Source organism: Botryllus schlosseri, chromosome 16 (genome assembly GCF_051294905.1).
Source record: "Botryllus schlosseri isolate E-star chromosome 16, Bs_hap1, whole genome shotgun sequence".
Classification (NCBI taxonomy): Eukaryota; Metazoa; Chordata; class Ascidiacea; order Stolidobranchia; family Styelidae; genus Botryllus; species Botryllus schlosseri.
This window is the reverse complement of record NC_137251.1, coordinates 16289625-16314433: the sequence shown is the minus strand read 5'-3', so window position 1 is coordinate 16314433 and position 24809 is coordinate 16289625. Positions and strand designations below refer to the sequence as shown.

At 39.9% G+C, this 24809-nt stretch overlaps 2 protein-coding genes across 2 annotated transcripts; both read right to left on the bottom strand.

Annotated features, from left to right (window-relative positions):
* Nucleotides 1–2247: 2247 nt before the first annotated feature.
* LOC145459031 (methylcrotonoyl-CoA carboxylase subunit alpha, mitochondrial-like) lies at nt 2248–5473 on the bottom strand. The gene is made up of 2 exons (XM_080337609.1): nt 5451–5473; nt 2248–4701 (listed from the first exon to the last, which is right to left on the bottom strand). The coding sequence occupies exon 2, from the start codon at nt 4618–4620 to the stop codon at nt 2431–2433; it is 2190 nt and encodes a 729-aa protein (XP_080193735.1). The 5' UTR covers nt 4621–4701; nt 5451–5473; the 3' UTR covers nt 2248–2430.
* A 2596-nt stretch (nt 5474–8069) lies between these two features.
* LOC145458857 (translesion synthesis protein REV1-like) lies at nt 8070–24548 on the bottom strand. Its single transcript, XM_080337359.1, has 21 exons — nt 23336–24548; nt 21452–21660; nt 20885–20981; nt 20620–20727; nt 19981–20060; nt 19672–19816; nt 18928–19023; nt 17877–18014; nt 16275–16489; nt 15617–15760; nt 15080–15216; nt 14909–15016; nt 13723–13882; nt 13484–13551; nt 13102–13214; nt 11580–11659; nt 11390–11520; nt 10775–10925; nt 10477–10719; nt 9136–9283; nt 8070–8488 (listed from the first exon to the last, which is right to left on the bottom strand). Exons 1-21 carry the CDS (start codon nt 23581–23583, stop codon nt 8281–8283), a joined length of 3027 nt encoding a protein of 1008 aa, XP_080193485.1. The 5' UTR covers nt 23584–24548; the 3' UTR covers nt 8070–8280.
* Between the last annotated feature and the right edge of the window lie 261 nt (nt 24549–24809).

Here is a 24809-nt window from a genome sequence, read left to right as displayed (position 1 = left end):
AAGAAATCTAGTGACAATGAATCATGCGAAGTACCGAGAAAAATTTCAAGTCAAATAAATCTGCTATGAAATATGCTACTTTATGGTCATATACGAAGATCTTGTATAAATGTGGCTGGCCCCTGGATACGTCAATGCGTCAGAACTGTTGTATTGGTCATCATCAAATTTCGCGGTCATGCTGATCAAATTTTGGTTGGCCTTGCAATTTTACCCGATGTCATAAATAATTTCGAGAATTATTACCTCTCAGGCCACACCTAACCTTCTCGTCTGCCAAATTTGGCCTGCGTGCCACGGGCTGGCCGCACCTGATCTGTATGGTTATTAATAACAGTGATTGATGGTACATAAAAATTCTATTGAAAATTATTTGAAAGCAAATGTTTTCATAATAGAGAAGTTGGAGTCGAAGTCAGGGTCATTCTCACAAACTCCGACTCCGACTCCAGTCAGTATTTTCTCCACGACTCCGACTCCAGCTGTTATAGCAGTGATTCCCAACCTTTTTCGTCTCGTGGCCCCCTTGGCCTATATTTGAGCTGAAATCCCCCCCTACGAAAAAGTAGCCTGGGACTAAAAAAGGTGCTTTTTAGCGCTCAACCATTTGTTGACTGAGCAATTACTGGCCAAACATATTCAGATATGTCCGAACTATATGTCGAATGCGGACCGCACTACACGTACTTTGGTAAAAAAATACAGCTAAATTTGACTTGTTCATTTTTACCGGTCGGGTAGCCGCGGACGAAAAACAAATCACCAAGTCCGCTTGCTATGGCCTTGAATCGTGTCGATGAATTTGATTTTTTTCACGTTAGCTCATATGTTGGCTTGAAAAGGTAGCGGCCTTGCGCTGAATTCGGCAGGACTTTTTCCTGCTTAGTAGCAATTTGGTCGAGAGGCTGTCGCGGGCCCAACGAAATCGTCTCGCGGGCTTCACTTTACCAAGGGGTGTAATATCCACGGAAGGCATTTAAACATACACCCAGCTTAAAATCCGTTAAAGAAACATACAATTGTAAAGAACTAGTTTCTACTTAAGAGTTCTGCCATAAAAATCTAAAAACCTTATGAACCCAGTATGTTTGTTTTGAGGTGTTCACTGTTCATGGTGTGCGTTTACTATGGGCATTTACACTATTCCAATTTCCTTCATTTTTTTTACCTTAGCTGCCGACTTATAGCACGGCCCTATTCTAGGCTTTCATGTGACACCGCTTACACGGATGAGATGGCAAGGAAGAGCCTAGATAAACCCCAAACACTTATGCAGGAATTCTGGAGTCGACCTCGGTCGGACTCGAACCCACAACCTATTGGTGCTGCAGCTGTGGATTATAGCACAACGCTATCTCACCACACAATGTGAATCCAGAGTATATTCCGATACAACGCCAAAGCCAGATTCCCCCCTAAAAAGTTCAAAATTCCCCGCAAGGGGAGAATTCCCCCCCGGCTGGGAACCACTGTATTATAGTTTTCACTCCATCAAGCGAAAATTACCGAGACTCCGACTCCACAGCCCTGGTTATAGGTACTGCAGTTGAACACAGCATAAAGGCCACAAACAACGACATTGCAGCCTATGCAAGTAGCTATCACATACCGCAATTTAACGGAAAATAAATAACAGCTACATAAGTAAGGGAATGTATTTGCTCCGCATTACGTATTGGCCGTCGCTACTATATAATTCCTACAGGACTGTTGTATTCCGAAATCGATAGCACGGTTCACTGTGCTGCGATTGTCCAACTGTTAGCGAATAGTGCATGAGGCAGATTCGTTGGTGCCTCACCTGGCTATTATTTCTCTGCGATGGCATTGTCTGTAATGAAGCCGAATATCACCTTCCTTGTCGATTTTTTTTGGGGGATGGGGGGGGGGGGGTTTCCGGTGTTCGGAATCAGTGTGATGATAGCATTTGATTGATACCAGTTGTTATGAATTCCGAGCTATTTAGGATGAATTGCATTGTCGCGGGTGCCCGCACGTGCCTGACCTGTGCCTCAATTCTCCTTTCGCGCTGCATTTTTGAACAATAATTATGCAAATTGATGATATTGGGTGAAAAAATGTTCAAATTTAGTTATTTATGAACATCGATGTAAAATATCGATAATCATTGACTCATGGAGGGTTTTCACAATTTTCACATACTCACCCTGATGAAAGGTGAGGCACTGCCTCACTGGACCGCATGTCACTGCCCCTGACCTACAGTTTGCTGTAAATCCAAACGAATTCAGCACAGCAGACGTGTAATGGAAGGCATCCACTTAGACTAAACGGAATCAGGTGATAGGTGATACCAAGACAATTGAAATACCGATAGGCGAATGCAGACAGGATCGATGCATTACAGCAAAGAGAAATTCAAATAAGCAATAGGCTGAACTTGATTGAAACTAATAAACACACAGGATCTTATTCGTCTTTCGATTGAAACGTTACCAACGCCGAATTCCGCTCGGCAGTGTCACCTTCCTTGAAAAGCACAGATTGAATAATTCCGTCTCTTGGCGCGCGTATCGTGTGCTCCATTTTCATCGCCAGCATAACCACGAGAGCCTGCCCCGCCGCGACTTCATCCCCAGCTTGAACCAGAACCTTTTCAATAGTCCCAGCCATGGGCGCGATAGTACCTCCAACACCACCATGCGAACCTTGGCCTGCGGACTCGTGAAATTTCGGCAACGGAAACACTATATCACACGAACCGTCATGGAGGAACAACGTTAATAAATCAGGATCACACACTTTATTATCGCGACCGCTAAGGTCGAGGAAGACTTTAGTTTTTGTCTTTACATCGCCGATAGTCGTCATGAGCCATGTAGCATTATTGACTTGTTCGAATTTCCCAGAAACGACCATTTCCGGCCCTTCTCCGACTTTCATCAAATATTCAGTGCTGTGCGATAATTTTTTAGGGGGTTTTGTAGTTACTGTCACTTCATACTCATGTTCATCGATTTTAACTTTGACTTTCCTAGTGGCAGGCAAGTTCACACGAAAACCTGACGCAAGTTCAAAAGGCGAGATAGCATCGGGCTTGCGTTCGTTCAACAAAACGGATAATGCGGCTTTAAATAATGTGGCGTCCTCGACTTGTGGTTTCGAAGGAAATAAATCCGATTCGTGCTGTTCTATAAAGCCAGTGTGCACTTCGCCTTTCAAGAACTCAGGATGAGAAGCCAGTTTCATCAAAAACCGTATGTTCGTAGGCAAGCCGACGGCATTATACTCCCTCAGACATTGCGTCATTTTCTGCAAAGCGCTTTTACGATCGGAACCCCACACCACTAACTTAGCGATCATAGGATCATAATATGGCGAAATCTCGTCACCTTGACGCACGCCTGTTTCAACACGGACCGTATCTCCCACTGAAGGCACTGACAAATGACTCAAATGCCCGGCGCCCGGCATAAAGTTATTCTCAGGATCTTCCGCGTAAATCCTAGCTTCAAACGCCCAACCTTTGTGCGTGATTTCTTCTTGGGACAAGGGTATTTTTTCACCTTGTGCCACACGCAATTGCCATTCTACTAGATCGGTACATGTAATCATTTCAGTGACAGGGTGTTCCACTTGTAACCTAGTGTTCATTTCCATGAAGTAAAAATTTTGTTTCGCGTCCATTATGAATTCGACAGTGCCAGCGCCAACATAACCTACAGCTAACGCAGCACGGACAGCTGCCTCACCAATACTTCGGCGTGTATCTTCTGTAATATTAGGAGCTGGGGCTTCCTCCAAAATCTTCTGATGACGTCTTTGAACACTGCAATCCCTCTCGTAAAGGTACACAGCGTTACCGTGGTGATCACCGAAAACTTGTACTTCGACGTGACGAGGCGTTTCGATGTATTTTTCTATCAACACTATCTTATCGTTGAAAGATTTCTCAGCTTCACTCCTCGCCGATGATAGTTGCTCCATAAAAACGTCTTCCGTGAGTGCGATACGCATTCCTTTACCGCCTCCACCTCTAACGGCTTTAATCATGACAGGAAATCCTATTTCTCGTGCTTTCTCTAATAAAAAACTGTCATCTTGGTTTTCTCCATGGTAACCTCCGATAATCGGCACACCCGCTGATGACATGATATGTTTTGATGTGCTTTTAATCCCCATATCGCGAATCGCAGATGCAGGCGGTCCGATAAAAGTGACGCCCTTCTCTTCGCACGCTTCTGCGAATTCTGTATTTTCCGATAAGAAACCGTATCCTGGATGAACAGCCTCTGATCCAGTTGTGCGTATTACGTCGAATATCTTGTCGGCGTTGAGGTAGCTTTGCTGTGCAGCCGCTGGACCAATGCAGTATGCTTCGTCTGCCATTTCAACATGAAGTTGATTACGATCTGGTTCGCTGTACACAGCTACAGTCGATACTCCCAAGCGTTTTGCTGTCTTTATAACTCGACATGCTATTTCGCCACGATTTGCGATTAACAGTTTTCGGATAATCGGTTTCTGCTGCGTCGCGTTAGCTGAGGTAGCGTGATCTTGTTGCGATACACAGAGACATCTCCGTGCGTAAGGATTTAGAAGCGTCTCTCTGCGGAGTATGTGACTCTGCCAGGCTTTGTAAGCCAGTAATTGACGCATGCTCGTAGATTTACACAGACTCCGAGAGTGATAGGTGCGAAGTGATTTGAAAAATATAGACTACCTATATTAAGGTGGGACCTGTGATACATATAAATATTAATATAATAATTTACAGAGCGTCACAGACAGCAATAAATAATCCGATGTAGACAAAGGCGATAAAATAGGGAAAGTAGCCTATAATGAGATCTATAGAAAAAGTACTAGGCCACAGTCCTACTGCAAGAATAAACACTATTACATTACAAGTATTATTGATGAAACTTCATTGACCGGAAAATGGTGACGAAATAGGGGTTCCTAGTCTGGTTCTGAGATATGGAAAGATTATATATAGAAAACGGAAATTGCAGGAAACTAAACATACACACCATGGGGATTCATTTCACTCCAACCTTTTCACTAGGAAAAATGAATATTTTTGAATACAAATATTCTTCATGTTGAATTGTCAATTTCAACGCAAGCTTATTCTGCTGCTTGTTAAAGCCTGCTGAGGATAGGCCTATATCTATTTTGTCAATGTCCCCGACTATTACTTTCTTTGTCAACATTGATACTACTCAAGTAGAATACCGTAGTTTGCGACATTGACAAAATGCTTAGAGTATCAGTATAGGACCTAGGACCATTATACTTACACACATTTATGGAATATCTCCAAACTATGCAGTGGGGAGTGAGAATAACAACATCCGGTGAACTTGAAGCTTTTGAAAGATGTGAAATGCGAAATAAACAGAGAAAAAAGCAAAATCCATCGATTCGGGACTAGGGATTCCCCACCACAACCACTGTCTGTCTGGTTGACGAGATCCTTTTCTTACCTGTTAGCGCCGCCTAACTATGATGTTGCGAAAGGTATTTGTGTCTTGATCCCAATCAACATTGCTAGTGTAACAATGTGTCTTGATCCCAATCAACATTGCTAGTGTAACAATAACATGATGTAGGGTTAACTAAATAATGCCAACAAGTAACATTCAGTCGCTGCTGAAGAGATTCGGCGTCCTAAACATAGAAGATATGCGGAAACTAGAAATCGCCAAGTTTATGTATCAGTTTCACTGCGGTCGTTGCCCCGAATATTTCAATGACTTCTTTACCTCTGAATCAAAAGCGCACAAGTACAACACACGCGCGTCCACGTCGTCCAAATATCATATGATCGACCGAAAAGATCATCGCTCCATCAAATATGCCGGACCTGATGTGTGGAACAGTATCCCGCCGGCCATCCGACAGTCGACGAGCATGTCCACATTCAAGTCGAAATACAAGCAATTACTACTAAATAAATACAGTCCATCCTCAAGATTACCGGACCACGACTGACCTATCGATCTCGCTTCCCATGACATGCCGCCCTATTTCTTGTCGCTTTCTTTTTCTATACTGTATTCTTTACTTTCATTCAGTGTGCATGCCTCCTCTTTACTACGCCTAGGCCAAGGTGGGTGTCCGATTCCATTGACAAATCCAAGTCGCTTCGACATCTTCCTGTCTATTCAGTGTATCGCATTTTTTGTGGTGTATTGAAGTGATAAAATTGCTAATAAACCGATGATGATGATGAGATGCACCAGAAGCCACAACTGTGAGAACACTAAACGGCGGACCGCGACAAAATCACTTCAAGGTAAACGACGGAACCGGAGCTAGCAATTCCGCGTCAGCTTATAGATAACTAACCTACCGTAGGTTAGTTATCTATAGTCAGCTATGTGACGTCCGTTAGCCGATCGGGGATTGGGAGTAATGCAGATCATAATCATTGGTTTATTAGCAATTAGCAGACGAGGCCTTACACGTGGGGGCAAATCGTACATGTCATGCAGGGCTGGGCAAAATCGAGTACCTGAGTGATTCGATTCTCAATCGAGTATTTTGCTTCGAGTCGAGTAATCGAGTATCACTTATTATGACGTCAAATCAGTATGGGAGATCACAAAATTCAAATATAAATTTTATCCTACCGCAAATAATATAAAGCCATGTAAAGGTAATTTGTAGCTTTGCAATACGTGTTACGTATGCTGTCATTCAACCAATCGAAGTTTCAAGGCTTCCTGAGTGGAAAATGGTATCGAATTATACGATTTCAGTACTCGAAAAAAATCACCTCTTACTACTCGACTCGAATCAATAGGATTAATACTAGATTCAGATTCGAGTACTCGAATCATTGTGCCCATAGGCCCTAGGTATGTGTCACAAATTGTACAAGTTCCACTGCGGTCATTGCCCCGAATATTTCACTGAATTCTTCATCTCGGAATCGAAAGCGCGGCACACGCGCGTCCACGTCGTCCAAATATCATATGATCGACCGAAAAGATCATCGCTCAATCAAATATGGCGGACCTGACGCGTGGAACCTGGAACAGTATACCGCCGGCCATCCGACAGTCGACGAGCATGTCCAGTTGTCCACATTCAAGTCAAAAGACAAGCAATTTCTACTAAATGAATACTAGTCCGCCCTCATGATTACCGGACCACGACCTGACCTATCGATCTCGCCTTCCGTGACATGCCACCCCATTTTTGTCGCTTGCTTTTCTATAATATCTTCTTTTACTTTTCATTCAGTGTGCATATCTCCTCTTTACATCGCCTTGGCCAAGGTAGAGGTGTCTGATTCCAAAGACTACTCCAAGTCGTTTTGACACCGTCCTATCTTTTCATTGTATCGCAATTTTTGCTATGTATTGAGCTGATAAAAATTGCCAGTAAACCGATGTTAGAGTAAAGGATCGCTACTGATGCGTTTCGTCCGACATCCTCCTACCTGTTCATGACATCGCATTGTACATTGTGTATAACTTGTTCAGATGAAAAATATAACCCAATGATATTACAAAAAAAAAAACGAACCGAAGACACCCCGAGGGTCCAACAGACGTAATCACACCCTAATCATGATACCAGACTATCAAATAGACTTGAAAGCATCCCATGAAGTTCCAAATTAGTCAAGGCATGTCCATTGTCCAACAGGCTACGAACACACTACAGATATACCCCTAAATAAACGAGAAAATCAGGGATATATCCCAGGAAAAAAACCTTTCCATACCTAATATCCACGTGACAAATAGCCATGAATACAGTTCAGAGGGATATATGAGCGTCAAACAGGTGTGCACGCAGTCAAGAGCTGCCAAACTCACTGCGGAATAAATCAACACTACCTACCTACTCCACAATCTTGATGAATCATGCTTGGCGTGAAGATCTCGTCTCAACTTTCAAACTCGTCCTTATGAATTCACTCACGCAATCTCAATATGTAAGTTGACGTGGAATCTGCATCTGCTGAAACATTCTCAGCAGTAGGAAAACTATACCGTCTTGGTTCAATTATTCCCAATTTGTTTCATTCGATCTGTCCTATCATTACACCTGTCAAATTTATTTTAACAACTTCTTACCATTTGTCGTGGTATAAACGAGTAATGTATTTATTGGCAGGAAAAATAACACTGAAATAAGGGATAAGTGCAAAAATCATTATGAAAAAATGTTGCTTCAATAGATTCCGGTTATTCAGAAAAACATCGTCGGAGACCAGGAGCAAACTATGAGTTATAGCTAGCTAGTAACCACGTAACGAAATTGAAAGCAGCCCTGTTGATGAACAGTGAACGCACAATGTCATAATGACAATACAGCCAGCTTGGCGCCATGGTATGAGCTTCGAATTGCAACTTGTAGCTCATCGCATACTCTTGTGTACACGTTACGCCAAATGTCGGTAGAAACATTACCAGTGGGGAGCTTCAGCAGAGCACGTCGAAAGCTACACAAGGTCAAATGTACTTTTTCCAAGTCCCGCAATTCGACTGCAGTTTTGATGAGAAAACTGAAATAGCATCAGTAAAATAGCATAATTAAATACAATACGCAGCTGCTGAACACAATATATATAGACGATCAATATATTGATTAATCTTTAGTTGTTATGAGTGAGTGACATACTTTTCAATATGTCTTAGCGAAAAGCGGCCCTCATAGGATAGAGATATGCAGCAACATAGCTAGCCGTACATATTAGATTATCAAGTCACATTTTGAGCCTATGATGAAGTAGATAGTTGAAACTGAATGAGTGCTGTGTAAATTGAAAGTGAATGAAGGACCCTTCTTTTAATAATGTGAATTTATGCTATGTAGGAAATCTTTCTAATGCAACCTACGTATTCCTGGCTGGGGTTCTAACGCTTGAGTCGATCTGATAATCTCAGGACACAACCCATTATTAAGAGATTTAACATTAATGTGTGTCTTTCCAGGAGCAATTGTTAATACTAATGAATATGTATTGTATAACATATTGAACTGTTGATTCATGATTCGGCTGAATATTCATCGTTAAAATCAAACATTTTGAAAATGTTCAGCTGCTTAGTGCCTGCATTCCATGTCTGAGAGGTTTTCACATTTTACGTGATTAAATAGTCATGAGTTTGATGCGAGCAAAAGCTAAAAAACCGAATCGAGTCTCCTGACCTGATAAAATCCTCAACATCACAGTCCAAAGGGCCTTCCGCTGTATAGTTGCCGATCCATTCGCCGAGTGCCTGTCTGATTTCTCGTATTTCAAAGGCACCACCGAGCGATGGTATCCGACTGTGTTCAGCATTTCGATTCGTACACTCTGCAATATACGAAACAATCATAATATGGGTTATACTGAAGATAGCTGACATTCGGAGTATACATTCTCAAAGTTTCCAGTTAAAATATAAATTTAAAATCAGCGATGTCAAGGTTGTCGAAGTAGTCAGTGTCGGTACTCAAGTAGAAGTAGAAGTAGAAGTAACACAAAAAAATTCTTAATAATTAGAAGTAGCTATAGCGATTTCCATTCAGTTACCTTGATACAGGGGACAGGGGTATTTTCCTTGGTTGTTATGGGTGATGCACACATCTCTCACCTAGTTTATACTTTATAAAAGACAATGTGCAAAAAGCAAGCAGTGTTGCCTAGAACAGTGGTTCTCAACCGCTTCTCCATGGCAAGTTTCCAGGAGGTCCGCCAAATATATTAGAATTCTCTATTTCAATTCTAAAATAAAAACATCAAATCGCAAATTGATTTGGAAGTCGGAACGTCAGTCAGTCAGGTTTATTAATATTTTCATCGTTTCAAAACATCACAAGACTGCGATACAATGAAAAGATAGGAGGGTGTCGAAACAACTTGGAGTAGCCATTAAGATCAGACACCCACCTTAGCCTAGGCAAAGTAAATAAGAGGCATGCACACTGAATGAAAAGTAATGCAGAGAATATAAGACGCAAGCGAAGTAATTTCTGCATGGTGTCGTAATAGACAGTTCATGGTATACCGTACTTTCAGTGTACGTCAAAATGCTACAAACGTTGTACAAAACCGTTAAAAGTAGCCTACAACTTGTTTCGGACTATGTGAATTGAAAAAAAAACTTTGTTAAATTCCGACAGTGCGATTAAGCCGACACTATAGGCAGACTAATAGAGGCTATAGCCAACGGCAAAGTCGGATTTCTTTTAAAAAAATCGAACAATCACAATTTAGTGGTTTTTAACATCTGACTACGGGAGCTATCTAATATTTTATAGGCAGCATTAAAGGAAGATTCCAATATTACTGTTGAGTTGCATACATTTGCCACAGATAAATTTACGGCTATTTTTGAAGTTTCACTGGTCCGCGAGGTCAAAAAGGTTGAGAACCACTGGTGTGGAAAACTGTCCAAGTAGAAGTGGAAGTAGTCTTAAAATACAACCGCTCGAGTAAGCTGTATATGTATTATGTAGGCAAAATATATTTACGACAGAATGTATAAGACATGTATAATTGCATACCTGGGATTGGTTCAGGAACATCCCTCTCTGTGATCGATAGAATCTGTTTCCGAGCCTTCTCGACGGGAGCCGATGTTGAACTTTTCCTTGATGACGGAATTGTGAGTTGCTTGCCCGGAGAAATAATTGATTTTCGTGGGCTGTACGTCACCGGGAACATATCGGTGATTAGTTTATTAGGGCTGGCCTCCGTGCCACGAGTACGTTTTGTAGATTTAGAAGATCCCGCTTTGCTTTTTGATACTGCAACACACTTAATGAATTTGGCGCGAAATCTCTTTAGAAAGACTTTCACAACCTTTGGTTTTTTTAGTCTTTTTCGTAGCCTTCTTCGTGAAGTTGGACGATTTTCCAGTTTCGGAAAACAAATTTGCGGAAGATGTTGATCCTCTTGAACTTTCATCGATGTAGATTACCGAAGAGGCATGGCTATCGTTGGAATTTTCATTCTGCGAATTCGAGAGATTGATTACATTTACTCTGAACCAGTGATCCTTAACCAGGGTCCACGCGAGCCAATCTCAGTCGTTTTGCAGAGGTCAACACCAACAGACGCACTCCCGACTTATACAGCAAAAGTCATACTGATTTGCAGTGAAATTTAATTGCAATATTTTTGTTTTGTATGAAAAACATGTTTTTGCTCTCATAACCTTGTTGTTGATGCACAGTTCATAATGTGCACCAGTATTATATAGTAATGTATTAGATTTGTCATGAGGTAAATTATTATTGTTCTTGTGACTTCCCGAAGGCTTGCAGTTTAGCACAAGTGTTCCCCACGTTGATAAAGGTTAAGAAACACTGCGCTGCATGTTACAATACTGACACTTTGATACCGACAGAATGAAATGGTGATTGCTTGTGTCTCACTCATTACTGTCATACTTTTTCACTTTTCCTACGTACTGACTTGCAGGAAATTTTGTTCCAGCGCTTGTCGCTGCTGAGTCATATTCTCTGCAACTTCTTTCCGTAAATCTGGCGGTAGAGCTTCCAAAAAGCTTTCATCCAAGTATTCTGATGGCTCAGATATGGCAGGGTCTATGAATAATCAAAGGAGAGGCTTACAATAAAGACATCTTAGAGTAACGTGATAGTACTTTGAATGCTGGAAGCAGCCTCTTCTGATGTGCTGGCCTGTTCGATGTCAGGTGACGCATCATGAGGTTTATTTGTTGCTCTAAACATATCATATTAAAAGGAATGTTACACTGTGATAACATGAGTTCCAAGGAAAATTGAGGCCGCAGACAACTTTGCAAATCAGTGGATTCAATCACTGTACCAAATGGAAGGCACGAGTTTTCTTATCTGAGTTCACCAACAATTCCTTCACAGACTTACATAGACTTGGTCAAATGCATGATCGTTGATGGCTTCCATCATATCAGAAAAGATGATTGTATTAGAGTCATTTTCAATTCACGGCCGAGTCAAGTCAGAGTTCAAGTCATGGTTCAAAAGTTTGAGTCTGAGTCCAGGTCGTTGTGTTCACTGGTCAGTTTAGATGTCAAATCGTGTTCGAACCACTTTTTACAACTCTGCCAGGTGGTATCGAATCCCTCGTATACATAACATACTAATTCTACTCAATCTTGACGCTTCTGGCCCCAATTTCTCAAGTAAAAGTACTGATCGACGAAATTCCAATGATGTGTTAAATGGACTATTCTCCGAAGTTGCAATGAAATGCCTGTCTTGAGGGTCCGAGTCTCGAGTCATATGATTTTGTCTGGAGGTCGAGTTAATACACAAATTGTCTCAAGTTGAGTCGTATCATTTCCCATATTTCATGACTCGACTCATTAGTCATTACAACCCTGTTTGTTACTTAAATGTTGAGAGCTATCATGTGGAAAAGTATACAGATGTAAACTCTGTATATGCACCAGCAGACAGCTAAGGTGCACAGTAGGGTTGTTCAAAAAAAACTTTTTTTTCCAAATCTCACTCGCCTAGTGACTAAATCGTCAGGTTGTCCAAGAAAACGATGCACACCAAATTTGACTCAATTCCAACCAGTAACGGCCGTGCAATCTTGAATTGAAATTTTTAAATTATTATTAAAAATAAAAAAAATAAAAATTCTCAAATTTTTCTGTCAACCCCATGAAATTGTTGAGCTGTCTTCAAAGACGATGCAAAACAAATTTGAGTCAATTCCGACTTGTAGAAGCGGAGTTATTAGAGTTTTTCGTTGCTAATTCTCGGATTATCCTTGATTGGTGGATAATCCGCGTTTTATCAACGAAAAACTCACATAACTCCGCTTCTACTGGTCGGAATTGACTCAAATTTGTTTTGCATCGTCTTTGAAGACAGCTCAACAATTTCATGGGGTTGACAGAAAAATTTGAGAATTTTTATTTTTTTTATTTTTAATAATAATTTAAAAATTTCAATTCAAGATTGCACGGCCGTTACTGGTTGGAATTGAGTCAAATTTGGTGTGCATCGTTTTCTAGGACAACCTGACGATTTAGTCAATAGGCGAGTGAGATTTGGAAAAAATTTTTTTTTTTGAACAACCCTAGTGCACAGTTGCAATGGTGAAATGCATGTTGTAACGAACTGCAGTTTTCTGCTGTCAGACTAAATCTCGAAGATATAGAAATTGCTGACTTTTTCGTCATGAACTTTTTCAAAAATGCAGCAGTCGTCGATTCTTTCACGTCTGCGAGCGGCTGGAGATGAGTCACTTGTATTCCGATTCCACGCAAGTCTACGACTTTGAGCTGGGAATAAATTGCAATTGTGGTCCAAGATGCATGTGGTTTTGCAATAAAACGAAAAATGTAAATGAACAGTCGGATGTTTTATTCTCAAAGAATATAATATAGATATGTGACAGTATAACGTGCGAATAAACATAAATAACGTGGTGTCACATATAAACAACTCTAACATACATATGCATGATGTTGAGGCCATGATCCTTATATAGAGTGCTTGGTAAATCAGGATGTTACGCTAAAAATGTGCTAGATATGCAGAAAATACATACGTGCATTGACGATAAAATAGACCACGCACATTCGTATATTGCGGATGAGTCCTCTTCATAAACATCCCCTGAATCGGAATATATCGTTAATATTCTCGGAAACACGCAATATCAAATTTTCAAACAATCCTATTGTTTTTAATCTTTTTCGCTATAACTCACCACGCATGAAAATAAATAATGAAACCATCCAAATTTCAGCAAATCGCGATTAAAACGAAAGAAACAAGTCACCTGACCTTTATTTTTTATCGTGATCAAGGAAGTTTTCGATATAGAATCGCATATTCCATGACCTCCATATTTCACCGATTCTTGCGGAGCATCGGATCTGCGTACCATAATTTTTAGAGTCACCTTTCTACCTCTCATCTCGATAGCTTTGAGTCTGTTCACAACCTAAAGGAAGACAAACCAAAATAGCAGAAAGTGGACACGGCAGTCTACACCCGGAGAAAGGACTTTTACGTTCACGACAAGCACCGAAAAATGTAGACATTGAAATGTTGACGCGTATGTTGGAACTTCACATTTTTTCACGCTTATCTCACTTCCGCGAAAGAGCAGAAGTCATTTGGCCACCGTGGCATGAGTAAATATGGATTCGTGAGCTCTACTTCTTTCATCCAACACAAAAATTTTTCACACGGCAAACCTTCATAAATGCAGAGGATAGCATTGCGACTCGGGTAGAATTACAAAGGAAAGATCTGAAAACTTGTCAAGCAGTTTGGCAAAGGTAGATTTTGTGTCGCATGTCCAAAGGTGGGTTTCTTTTGAGATCGCAAAAAGTATCTTTGGACAGTGCAAAATGACAAATGACTAGGGCCATTTAAAGTCATTAAGGTCATAGTTTTTTCTATGCATCAGTAAGTCAAGAAATCAATTTTAACGCAAAAACCGTATCCCTATAAGGTATATGAAGAAAGCTATGAAGTCATATTTTCCTGGTTAGGTCATAAATCAGCTTTTTAAGTTACATAGTCAGAGTCACACATAAAAGCACACTGTCCAACTTTGCGCTCCAATCAAACTAACTATCGCGAAACGCTGGCTCATGAATTATTGTGAGCCCGTGAACGTGGCTTGCGGCAGTTACGGACGCAAAAATAGTAGAGGAAGAGATTGGGTATTGGTCCGCTTAATCTTGAGAAGATAAGGTGTTTGGCATATTTGGCAACTTGGATAGAAAGTAACATTTAGATTTTAGGTTGGGAAGCACTGGTTTAGATAATATGATAATTTTGCCTTACAAAAGTGATACAAACGAAATCCAAAAGCCGAGTGGCAAAAAGTTAGTAATTTAGCACTCAGAACAGTTAAAGTAGGTAAAAGCTAAACCTAAAGTAGAGATCCTTCTTTACGGACCACCGCTAGATAAATATCGCAAATTCGAACTAATACAACTTCACTTAGGAAACCTACTTCTTGAGACAGATTTCTAAGAAACGTCTTGGCTTCTTCATCATTACCGAGGCGTATTCCGTAGTTTACTTCTGCGGAAACAGATTTGCGCTCTTTCTCTACCTCAACCTTATCGAAAAAGGCAAAATTAGTAATCAAGAAAATGTACGTTTACCGTCAACCATGTTCCACCTCGCGACAGTCGACCCCACAGCTCATATCGTGCAATTTCTGCCCGGTCTTGGCACCGAATTCGTTTTTTAACGTTGACAATGGAAATTTTTGCAAGTGACCACAGTCGGAGACTCCCATTTCCTGAAGACGATGAGCTGAAATAGCGAAATTATGCCATTGAATAGTATATAAATGTACATATTTTATGCGGTCCTTCAGCATCCCATAGATTAATTAGAACACACGCTCGGAGAAATGCTCGTCCTTGATAATCCGGACAGCAGAAGTAGTTCAGGGATAATCTAAAAATAGTATATTGAGCTTAAGCAGTCTATCTGCCTCGGTTATTCGAATTTTCATGCCAGTGACGGCATATTTCGGGATACAATCGGTGGTATACAATGTTCTTTTCAATACTCTACGAGTGGCTGATGATCTCCCCAGACGAGTGTCAGCCCAATAAAGATTTGGGTTTATTTCAACATGAATATATTATTCGATTGTATAGGCCGATTGAAAAAATTATCTTAGTTCCTGAAATTGGCCAGAGAGAACCTGTGGAGCGCCCGACTCCAGGCAGATCCTTAACAGGCAAATTCTTCATGAATTCTTTTGCTTCGTCCTGCTGCACCATGAATTCACCATCCGGTTTGGCCCGTTTAGTTGCCATTCTCGCTAATGCGATATTGGGTCCGACGCCTGCAAATAAAAAGACAATTTGAAAAAACACAGGAGTTGATGCGAAAAAACATAAATCACAAAAACATAATATACGAGACTTTTGGAGGTACGGATCTTTAATAGGCTATACAATGAATATGTTCAGCCGCCATTCCTAAGTGTAATCGTCAGCAACTATAGATTTCAGAACAACTTTGTATATCAACATTTCGTCGCAGTGGAATCACAATAGCTTATGCCCACTGTTCAAATTTTGAGATCTCTCAAACTGATTTTCATTTTCTCCGGCCATATATGTATCACACTGTTTCAAAGTTAACCATGTCCAAAATATCAACAACGAAAATTTTACATAATGTTAATTTTCTAAAATTGTTTAAAATGGTCATTGGTCATAAGCTACTTTGTGATGATATATTCATATTGAAATAAAACCGAATATTTTTGCCCGTTATTCCAATATGAATTATTAGATTGTACCGAATAGCAAGTCAAACTATTCAAATTCCTTGCATCTAATACTGTACACCACCTGCGGAGGCGTTGCAGCCCGTGGCTTCTTTAACCGCGGCTCTTATCCGCGCGGCAATCCGAATCGGAGACAGCCCTGTTTCGCGAACTAGTTTCGTGATGTCGACTAAGGCTTCGTCGCAGCTCACGGCTTCGATGTGACGCGTAAACGACGCGAGAGTGTCATAAAGGAGATCGGAAGTCTGGCGGTACGCTTCGAAATCGTACGGTATCACTCTGTGAAAGTATATACATTCACTAGAGCTGGGCACAATGAGTCCAGAACAAATTGTATATTAATTGCAAGGGTTCGAGTTGAGTAGTGAGAGATGTTTTTTTGAGCAGTGAAATTATAGCGTTCATACCTATTCGCGTCGTGTAAGCTGTGAAACCTCGATCGGTCAAATCACAGCGTACAAAAGGTGTAACACAAATCTACACACGTTAGTAGAAACAACTGATCAGTCAAATAGTGATCAAACCGCAGCCTTGTCGCAGAAGGTAACGAAATTGGTATGGTCGAAAAAATGTCAAATTACCTTTGATGTGCATCATTGGCATTGTGTTTGAGGTCTCATAAGAGGTACATATTTGAACTTCCCAAACCATCCATAATGATTATGAAAATAGTGTAAGGCTGATTTCCACAACAAAAACACAAGTCTCCATTTTGTATGTATGCTACATTGAATCTGGGACAGGGGTGTCAAACATCCTGCCCGCCAGACGATTTCATCCGGCCCGCAAAACAATTCTGAGTAAATTGAAAAATGCCTGCATTACCAAGTACATTTCTAACAAATGTTGATAAATTTTGTGTGAAATACTTCCATTGAATAATCCCTTAAGACAGCAACTGTTCATAGGTCATATTATAACAATCCGACTAGTTTCACCCTATTCAACATCAGGAAAAAGTCGGTGATATTGACGAAAACGCATGATTGCGCACTGAGCTCAGAGTTTTACGGAAAAAAAATCACAGAAAAGTAGTTATGCAAAGAAGCGAAAACGCCAGTGCAAAACCGTTCTATGCAGGTTACATGGAGATGGAGAATATTATTATTAGTTTCACAAAAATATAATTCAAATAATAGTGGTCGCAGTGGTGTATCACCCCGGCCTCCAGAGAAACCAGTATCTCAATTTAAAATGATAGTGAACCAAACCAACTTTCACATTTATGGCTACTCTCTTGTATTCCTCACAACGCGTACGCAGCACGCAGAGGGAGCGAAAAAGTATGCCAATTTATATCACCGTTACAGCCACAGTTTTAGCCACTGTACTCAAATGCAAAACATCGTATTTTTGCCAATTTCGTTGTTTGCGAATAACAGTGTTGCTAGAATATAACCACTATTGATCGGTGATATAATGTAATGCCAGATGAAGAAGTATTTAAGAGAAAAACAAGGTCATGGATTTGAAGGTAACATTTTGGGATCATTTGACTGGTGCGGCCCGCGAGCGACATGAAGATGTGAGTCCGGCCCGCGACACAAGTTCAGTTTGACACCCCTGATCTAGGAGATCCCACCTCATACCAAATATTACTGAAATTTCAAAAGCCGACACTGTTGGCTTGCAAAGGTTGTGAAACAATGCGCAATTGCTCGGGTACCTTAAATCAGGACAGAGCTGTTTGGCTTTACCCATGAACATTCCATTCTTGACTCCCGCCGACCGAGCCTCGTAGCTGCAACTTGCGATCTCAGACGCTGAGAAACCGGGCCCAAAAATGGACGGGTTATAAGAAGTCCTGTGAAGTAAATTGACACTGCATGACAATGAGCGGTTGCTTGACTGTACCACAGTTGCATACATTTGACGTAATTACATTTTTCAAGGTTAACCAGTCTGCAAAATTTGTTCCTCAAGCTAAAAAGGTTTGGAACCACTGGCTTCAAGTATACTATTTTTTCAGAAATAAAATTCGGAGACCAACAGGGCTGTAATGACTCGCCACAAGTCCACCTCGAGTCATGATGATTTGACTCAACTTGGGTCAAACTCAAAATCAATTCCTATGACTATAGACTCAAAAGTCAAAGCCAGCCATATGCATGTCATTGTTGACTTCGAAGAATAGTAAAGTTCCTCATTGTTGGTTTTTAGTCTATGAGTATTCGCACATGAAAATTAGGGTCAGAAAATGTTAATGAGGAAAATTCGCATATCATGAATGCGAGGTATTCGATATGACCCAAGCAGTCTTGTAAAAAAGTGGGTGGGACATTACTTGCACTCGAAAACTAACAGTAAACGCAATGACTTGGACCTGACTCGTTGATGAATGTGAATGACTCGACTTGATTCGAGTCTAAACTATTAAATCAAGATTGACTTGCAACTTGGTTACAACCCTGGAGCCCAACCTTTGAACTAATGTTTTTCAGGAACTAAAATTATTTATTATCATTTGGACCGCTCTTTTCGGTCAATCTCGAATACGTTTGACCCGATGCAGCTGTTTATCAGCGGTCAGCTTTGTTTTTGAGTCTCACCGGCCAATAAATCGAGACACTAATACACGTTCATTGGAAATTTTGGTGTTTGGAATTATCATTTTATTTCGTGATACCATTCTTAATGCGAGTAATTGTACACTATGACAAGAATATAATGGTAGCATGACTGTAATGATTTTTTCTTCGATAACTATCTTATCTTACCTTGATGATGATGAGAAATCACTGATCTTTGATGAATCACCGTACTTCTTTTGGTAATAATTTCTCTCATACTCGAAATCAGACTTTGGCCTGTCACTGTTGAGATACAAAAGCATGTAGCACACAACGGTGTTAACTATCGGAAAAATATCAAGCTAAATAAGTACCTGGACCCTGTATAATAAGCGGATGTCCATAAATGTGGAAAGGCTAGTGTATGGGTAAAAAATGATTGGGTATGATGAACAAACGAAGCTATGTCTTTTCTCAACAGTGTTGGGATGACATTAGCCATGACTCGAGTCCCTTTTTTGAGTGACTTGATTTGACTGTCCTAAAATGACTTGACAAACTGGTATAAGAGACGTGGGGAATGATTCGTGACTCATACTCGTAATATGGTCTTAGTAGTTTGGAAATGAATATACGATATACATCTGCCTCTGCACATTGAATAAAACAACACAAACTTAAAACATTTCACAACTTGAGATGACTTCACCCAACTCGAGTCACATTGAAAATACGCACGACTCGACAAGTAACTTGCCTTGAAAATTTGTGAAACGAATTGACTCATGTCAAAATGTGCTGTGACTCAAAATGACTTCTGACACGAAGGTATTGATTTGATACAGCCATAGAAGAGTTTATATCCATGCCTCATTATCCTGAATTCATATATTAATGTGATGATTGATGCAGAAGAAGAAAAACCAAGTGACGAAATAGGTTATGGCCAACCTTGATGTTCCTTCTCCGCTTGAGTGAGTAACAGCAACGGGTAGTCCTTTCAGTTCCGGATGTGATTTCAGTCCAACGGATACAAAAAAGCAGTCCATATCGATATGCATGATTGAACGTCCATAAGCATTATCTTGACAGGTAACTGTGTGAGAAACCAGATTACATCATAACATCGACCTCCAACTTCAATTTATATTTTATTCAACCGGATGGTGACACTGGTATGTTCTAAGACAAATAAAATAATATTTAATAAAGAAACTTAGGTCAAGCTGGTAAATAGGATAGAGAGAGCAAAACGAAAACCTTCACTCTTGGCAAAGTCGAGAAGATCTTTGTATCCCGACAATGGAATTCTTTCCAGCGATTCCGTGCTCTGTAGAGATCTGCCAAGCACATATTAAAAAAATCGATCACATAAACATTGCATTTTGAGCATGACTTTCGAGTTCGCAATCTCTGAGATTCTGAAGTGACCTACTTCAAGAATCAGATACCGTATATAGACAAATTAGAAGAGCTTCTTGGAGGTACAGAACTTCAATACGGTATATTGAAATGAGCCCAAATATTTTCGGCTGACACTCGTCAGGGGAAATTATCAGCAACTAGTAGATAATTGTATACGAACATTGTGATACGATTGTTGATATACAATGTATTTTTCTAATTCTCTACTAGTGTCAGCTGAAAATATTTCAGTTCATTTCAATATGGATATAGTATTCAATTGCATAGAGAACTTACTTTAGTATTTTCTGTATCAAGTGATTACTCCTAAACAGTTGAGTTATTAATTTTACAGGAATTAACAACAAGTAGATTAACTATGTATATTTCTGCTCACATCATTGGCGGTTGACTAAATTTAAAACTTATATAATTCACATTATCATTTACAAGATGCAGGTCGAAACCATTACAACTGATAACAAACACACATACCGTACGTATTCTTTCAGTTCCATCTTCCACGTCGAAAGAAAATGAAGACGTGAATGGGCATAAAACTCGGACAAAAAATTGGAGTCCGCGGTTGAGCAGATTGTGTGACTGAATAACATAAACGCCATGGTTAAGTGACCTAATAAACAATACAATAGTCAGTCATGTAAAACCACACTGTGACACTCCCTTTAATAAGGATTCCTGAAAATATTGGACAATGCTAATAATATATCCATGAAATCATCTCTGTTGAAGGAATTACCTGGTATTTGCAGATGAATTGGAATTTTGACAATCATTCTTGGTATTAAGATTTTTCTGAATGACTGATGCACTTGGTTCATCGAGAATTGATGAAACTGAAAGAAAGGACAATTATAGTAGATCCCCCAAATTATATCAAGCTCAATGATATGGGTTCTTGTAATTGTCAAAAGTAATAACATTACTGATATTTACCTTACGAATATTGATTTTGATTTGAAAAATGCGAAATCTACACAAGAGATTGCTTTGATGTTTTACACTGATTCTAAGGTAACCAACAAAGTATTAAGCTTTGAAATTCTACTCAAGTGCAAATGGACACAACTGTCTCGTGCAGAGCACAAGCTAAGAATCATCTATTGAACTAGGTTCCACTAAGGTCAGGAAGAAGGGTAAGGACGTTGAAAATATAATTACTCACGGGAAAACAGCGTACTTTAAAATCTCAAAAAGCACTTTCTTACTGACAAGTGACTACACAGTACACTATACATACAATACACTGCCTCAAAACATTTCATTGAACTTCTCAACTATTGTGAGGGATGATTACGGTGTCTACCTGATGAACGATTCTTTTCGAACATACTCGTAATTCGATTTTGTGCGCCTTCTTCGACCGGTACAACGAAATAGTCATCAATGGGCAGTAGTTGTTTAGCTTTTAGAGAATCTGTGATCCATTGCGGCTTCACGATCTTCTGACCAGGTTGGAGTTCTTTTCGTTTTGCGTGAGGCAGATTCGAAGCAATGACATGGGTAGTTTTCCTCCTAGAAACATCACACATTATTTTGGTTATATTCATGGTACTGGTAGCAACATTTCAGCAGTTTAGATCAGGTTTCAGGTGTCTGATTTCAAAGACTACTTCAAGTCGTTTTGACACCTTCCTACCTTTTCACTGTATCGCAGTTTTGTGGTGCTTTGAAATGATGAAAATATTAATAAACTGATACTGATAACAATCAGCATATGGATTAAAATCATATTGGCGAATGTCACGCTAAAATCCAACCACTGGCAAGCAAAATCCATTCCAGTGCCTGTTGCCGACCCGGGGAAATAGGTAGGGTTGGCACAGGAAGGGCACCCTGTATAAGAACTTCAAATAAACTATAATGCAGATTACTTATCCAGTGTATGGTTGCATGACATATAAATTGGTATGAGTTAAATAAGTGAAATGAGTAGCAATCTTTTATTTACTCATAAATTTCATCAAAAATATCACAAGACTAGAAACACTGTTTAGAGACTGGAAGGTTGCAAAATGTGAAATTCCATGGAAGGTAACGTAGGCTACTGTTACATCATCTGTTAAGCTGCACGATTTCACGTGATCAGATCAGATAATCGTCAGATTATATTTTTATCTGAACAAGACACACACAATGTACAACGCGATGTAATAAACAGATAGGAGGATGCCGAACGACAAGTTGCGGTCGCAGTCTCTTAAACTGGCATCCACCTCGGACTAGTGCCCAATGTCAGTTTTTTTTCCGATGGTGGTCTCCATTCCGCGACTCTTTTCATTCTTTGTGAGTGCGCTCTTTTTTGTCGCCGTAAGAACAGCAACAGGGGGGGGGGGGGGGGAGCCCAGAATAACCTCCGACGAGGAATCAAACACGAGTAGCCTGGGCGGTAGGCGCTTATCGTCACCACTAAGCTATCTCCCCCGCCAGAATCCAGCAATAGATGAAATGGCTATTTTCCTTTATATATGTGCAGAGGGGGTCAGTAATCTCAAGTGGTTATAATTATATACTACTCCCACTTCTGCTGAACAAGGCCTAGAATACTCCCTTTTTTACTTACCAGACTTAGAAACCGCTACTTCTACTTGACTAAAAATTCATGCTTCTTCGACTTGAGTACCAATTTGACCTTTGCATATGCGCCACGGATAGTCATTTATGTTACATATGTGCACTTGTGCAGATGTGCTCAATTATACTTTTTCGAGGTTTTGCCTTCTTTCTCAGGCGGTTACAATGTTAGACTACTCTGATTTCTATCCAAGTTTTCGGTTTTTATGGAAGACTAGGGCAAGAACAGTGGTCTTCAACCTTTTTGACCTCACGGACCGGTAGAACTTCAAAACGAATCTCACGGACCCGTGAACCTTCAAGATCTAAAATTCCCCCTAAATTTAATAACGAGAACTTGAATGAAATATTGACAACTCTGTTTAATGCCTTTTTGATACTAGATATTGAAGTTTCTAAAAGGTGGAGTTCTGTTTAAAACCACCAACTTGATTGTGATTGTTCAGTGTCCTTCGATTAAAATGCGAATTTGCTGTAGGCTTTATTTTACTGCCAAGAGTTGCTTAATTGAAGTTTGTAGATGCGGGCTCAGTACATATTGGTCGATATTTATCATCGGGGCAAGCTATCGATTCGATACGCTGCATTACCAACCATTTTCAAGTATGCTACCAACCTGGAATAATACATATGATATTTCCCGCCGTTCTTTGCCATTATCACTTTCAACTCATCATGGCTTGGGTCAGTCCATCCATTCACATATATCGCGACGCCTTGGAAAATCGCGGAGCTTTGCGTTTTAGAAACCGCATCCTGATCAAACTGCTCTTCTAGCTTTCTGGCTTTTGCGAGCATATAACCGCCGTGACCTTCCCATCCTGTGTTCTCTGCGTTAACACGGAATTCACCACGACCAGACATGATACTGCAATCTATTTTTATTTCAATTCCATTGCAACTTTCTAATTTATCTAAAAGACGAGGACAGTGTACCGGTTATTCCAAAGATATCAAATTCATGATAATATATTGAACTGGTGTTGAATTGGCCTTCAAAGACTTGTCTGTGTATGTTCAGTGAAGTGGACCAACATATTGAACATTATGAAACAATCTGAAACATTAGAATGATGTTTCAGATGGCACCACATGAGATGATAAATGACAATCACATGTTAACGATGTCATTAATTCTGAATATAACGGATATTTCATTGACATGCCAAAACCTCGGCACTACACGGTAAGACGCTGTTATAACTCATAATATTAACACAATGCAATATCAATAAATTAAGACCAAGTTATCAAGTACTTTGAAAATATTGTACATACCACAAACACTAACCATGAATTTGGATGGGGTAGAGTACAATCATCAGGTAGTTGACAAAAATAATGAAGTGTGTATTCGAAGTAATGATTTGATCACACTATTCCAAGCACAGGTACTTAATGCAGTGATATTGACAGAATGGGATAAAGAGGAAGCGTAAAACAGGATCAGACACAAAGCAGTATGAAATGTTTTTGATCATACCAAATTAGGAACTGAAATTGGAGCATATTGAACTGGAGTGCCTTATTTCTCGAGGCGATTTCAAACTATTTATGTTGTTTCTATGAACTGGTTTACAGAATGATTCAGAAGACTGTATTTTATACACAACCAAGCAAAACCCAGCACATAAAAAGCGGACCGTTGTTAACGCAATCACCGGCACATAAATTACGTTAAGGTGAGTATGGTGTTATTAACAGTGATATTTTCAACCTTTCAGATTTATAAATTGCTTATTCGTCACACGGAACACTAAATAATGGCAATTCACAAACGAGCGATGGATAAATTGTCATAAATAAGCGAGATATACAGGTAAAATGCAGTTCTATACTTCCTCCTTCTTCTCGATACTTCTTTGATATTGTAACACTCTGTAAACTTGGAAAGCACCAGTTATACCAAGCGCAATGTTCACGGAAAACAATACCCAATTTTTGGGAATAATAACAAGTGAATATCGCGACCATATAAGTCCAGTTGCCGCTAAAGATACGGATTGATTCAGACTAAGTTTATCCGGTGGACGAAAGTAATCGGACAGTCCCGCGATAACCAAAGACCATTTGAAAGCAGGTGCCCAGAA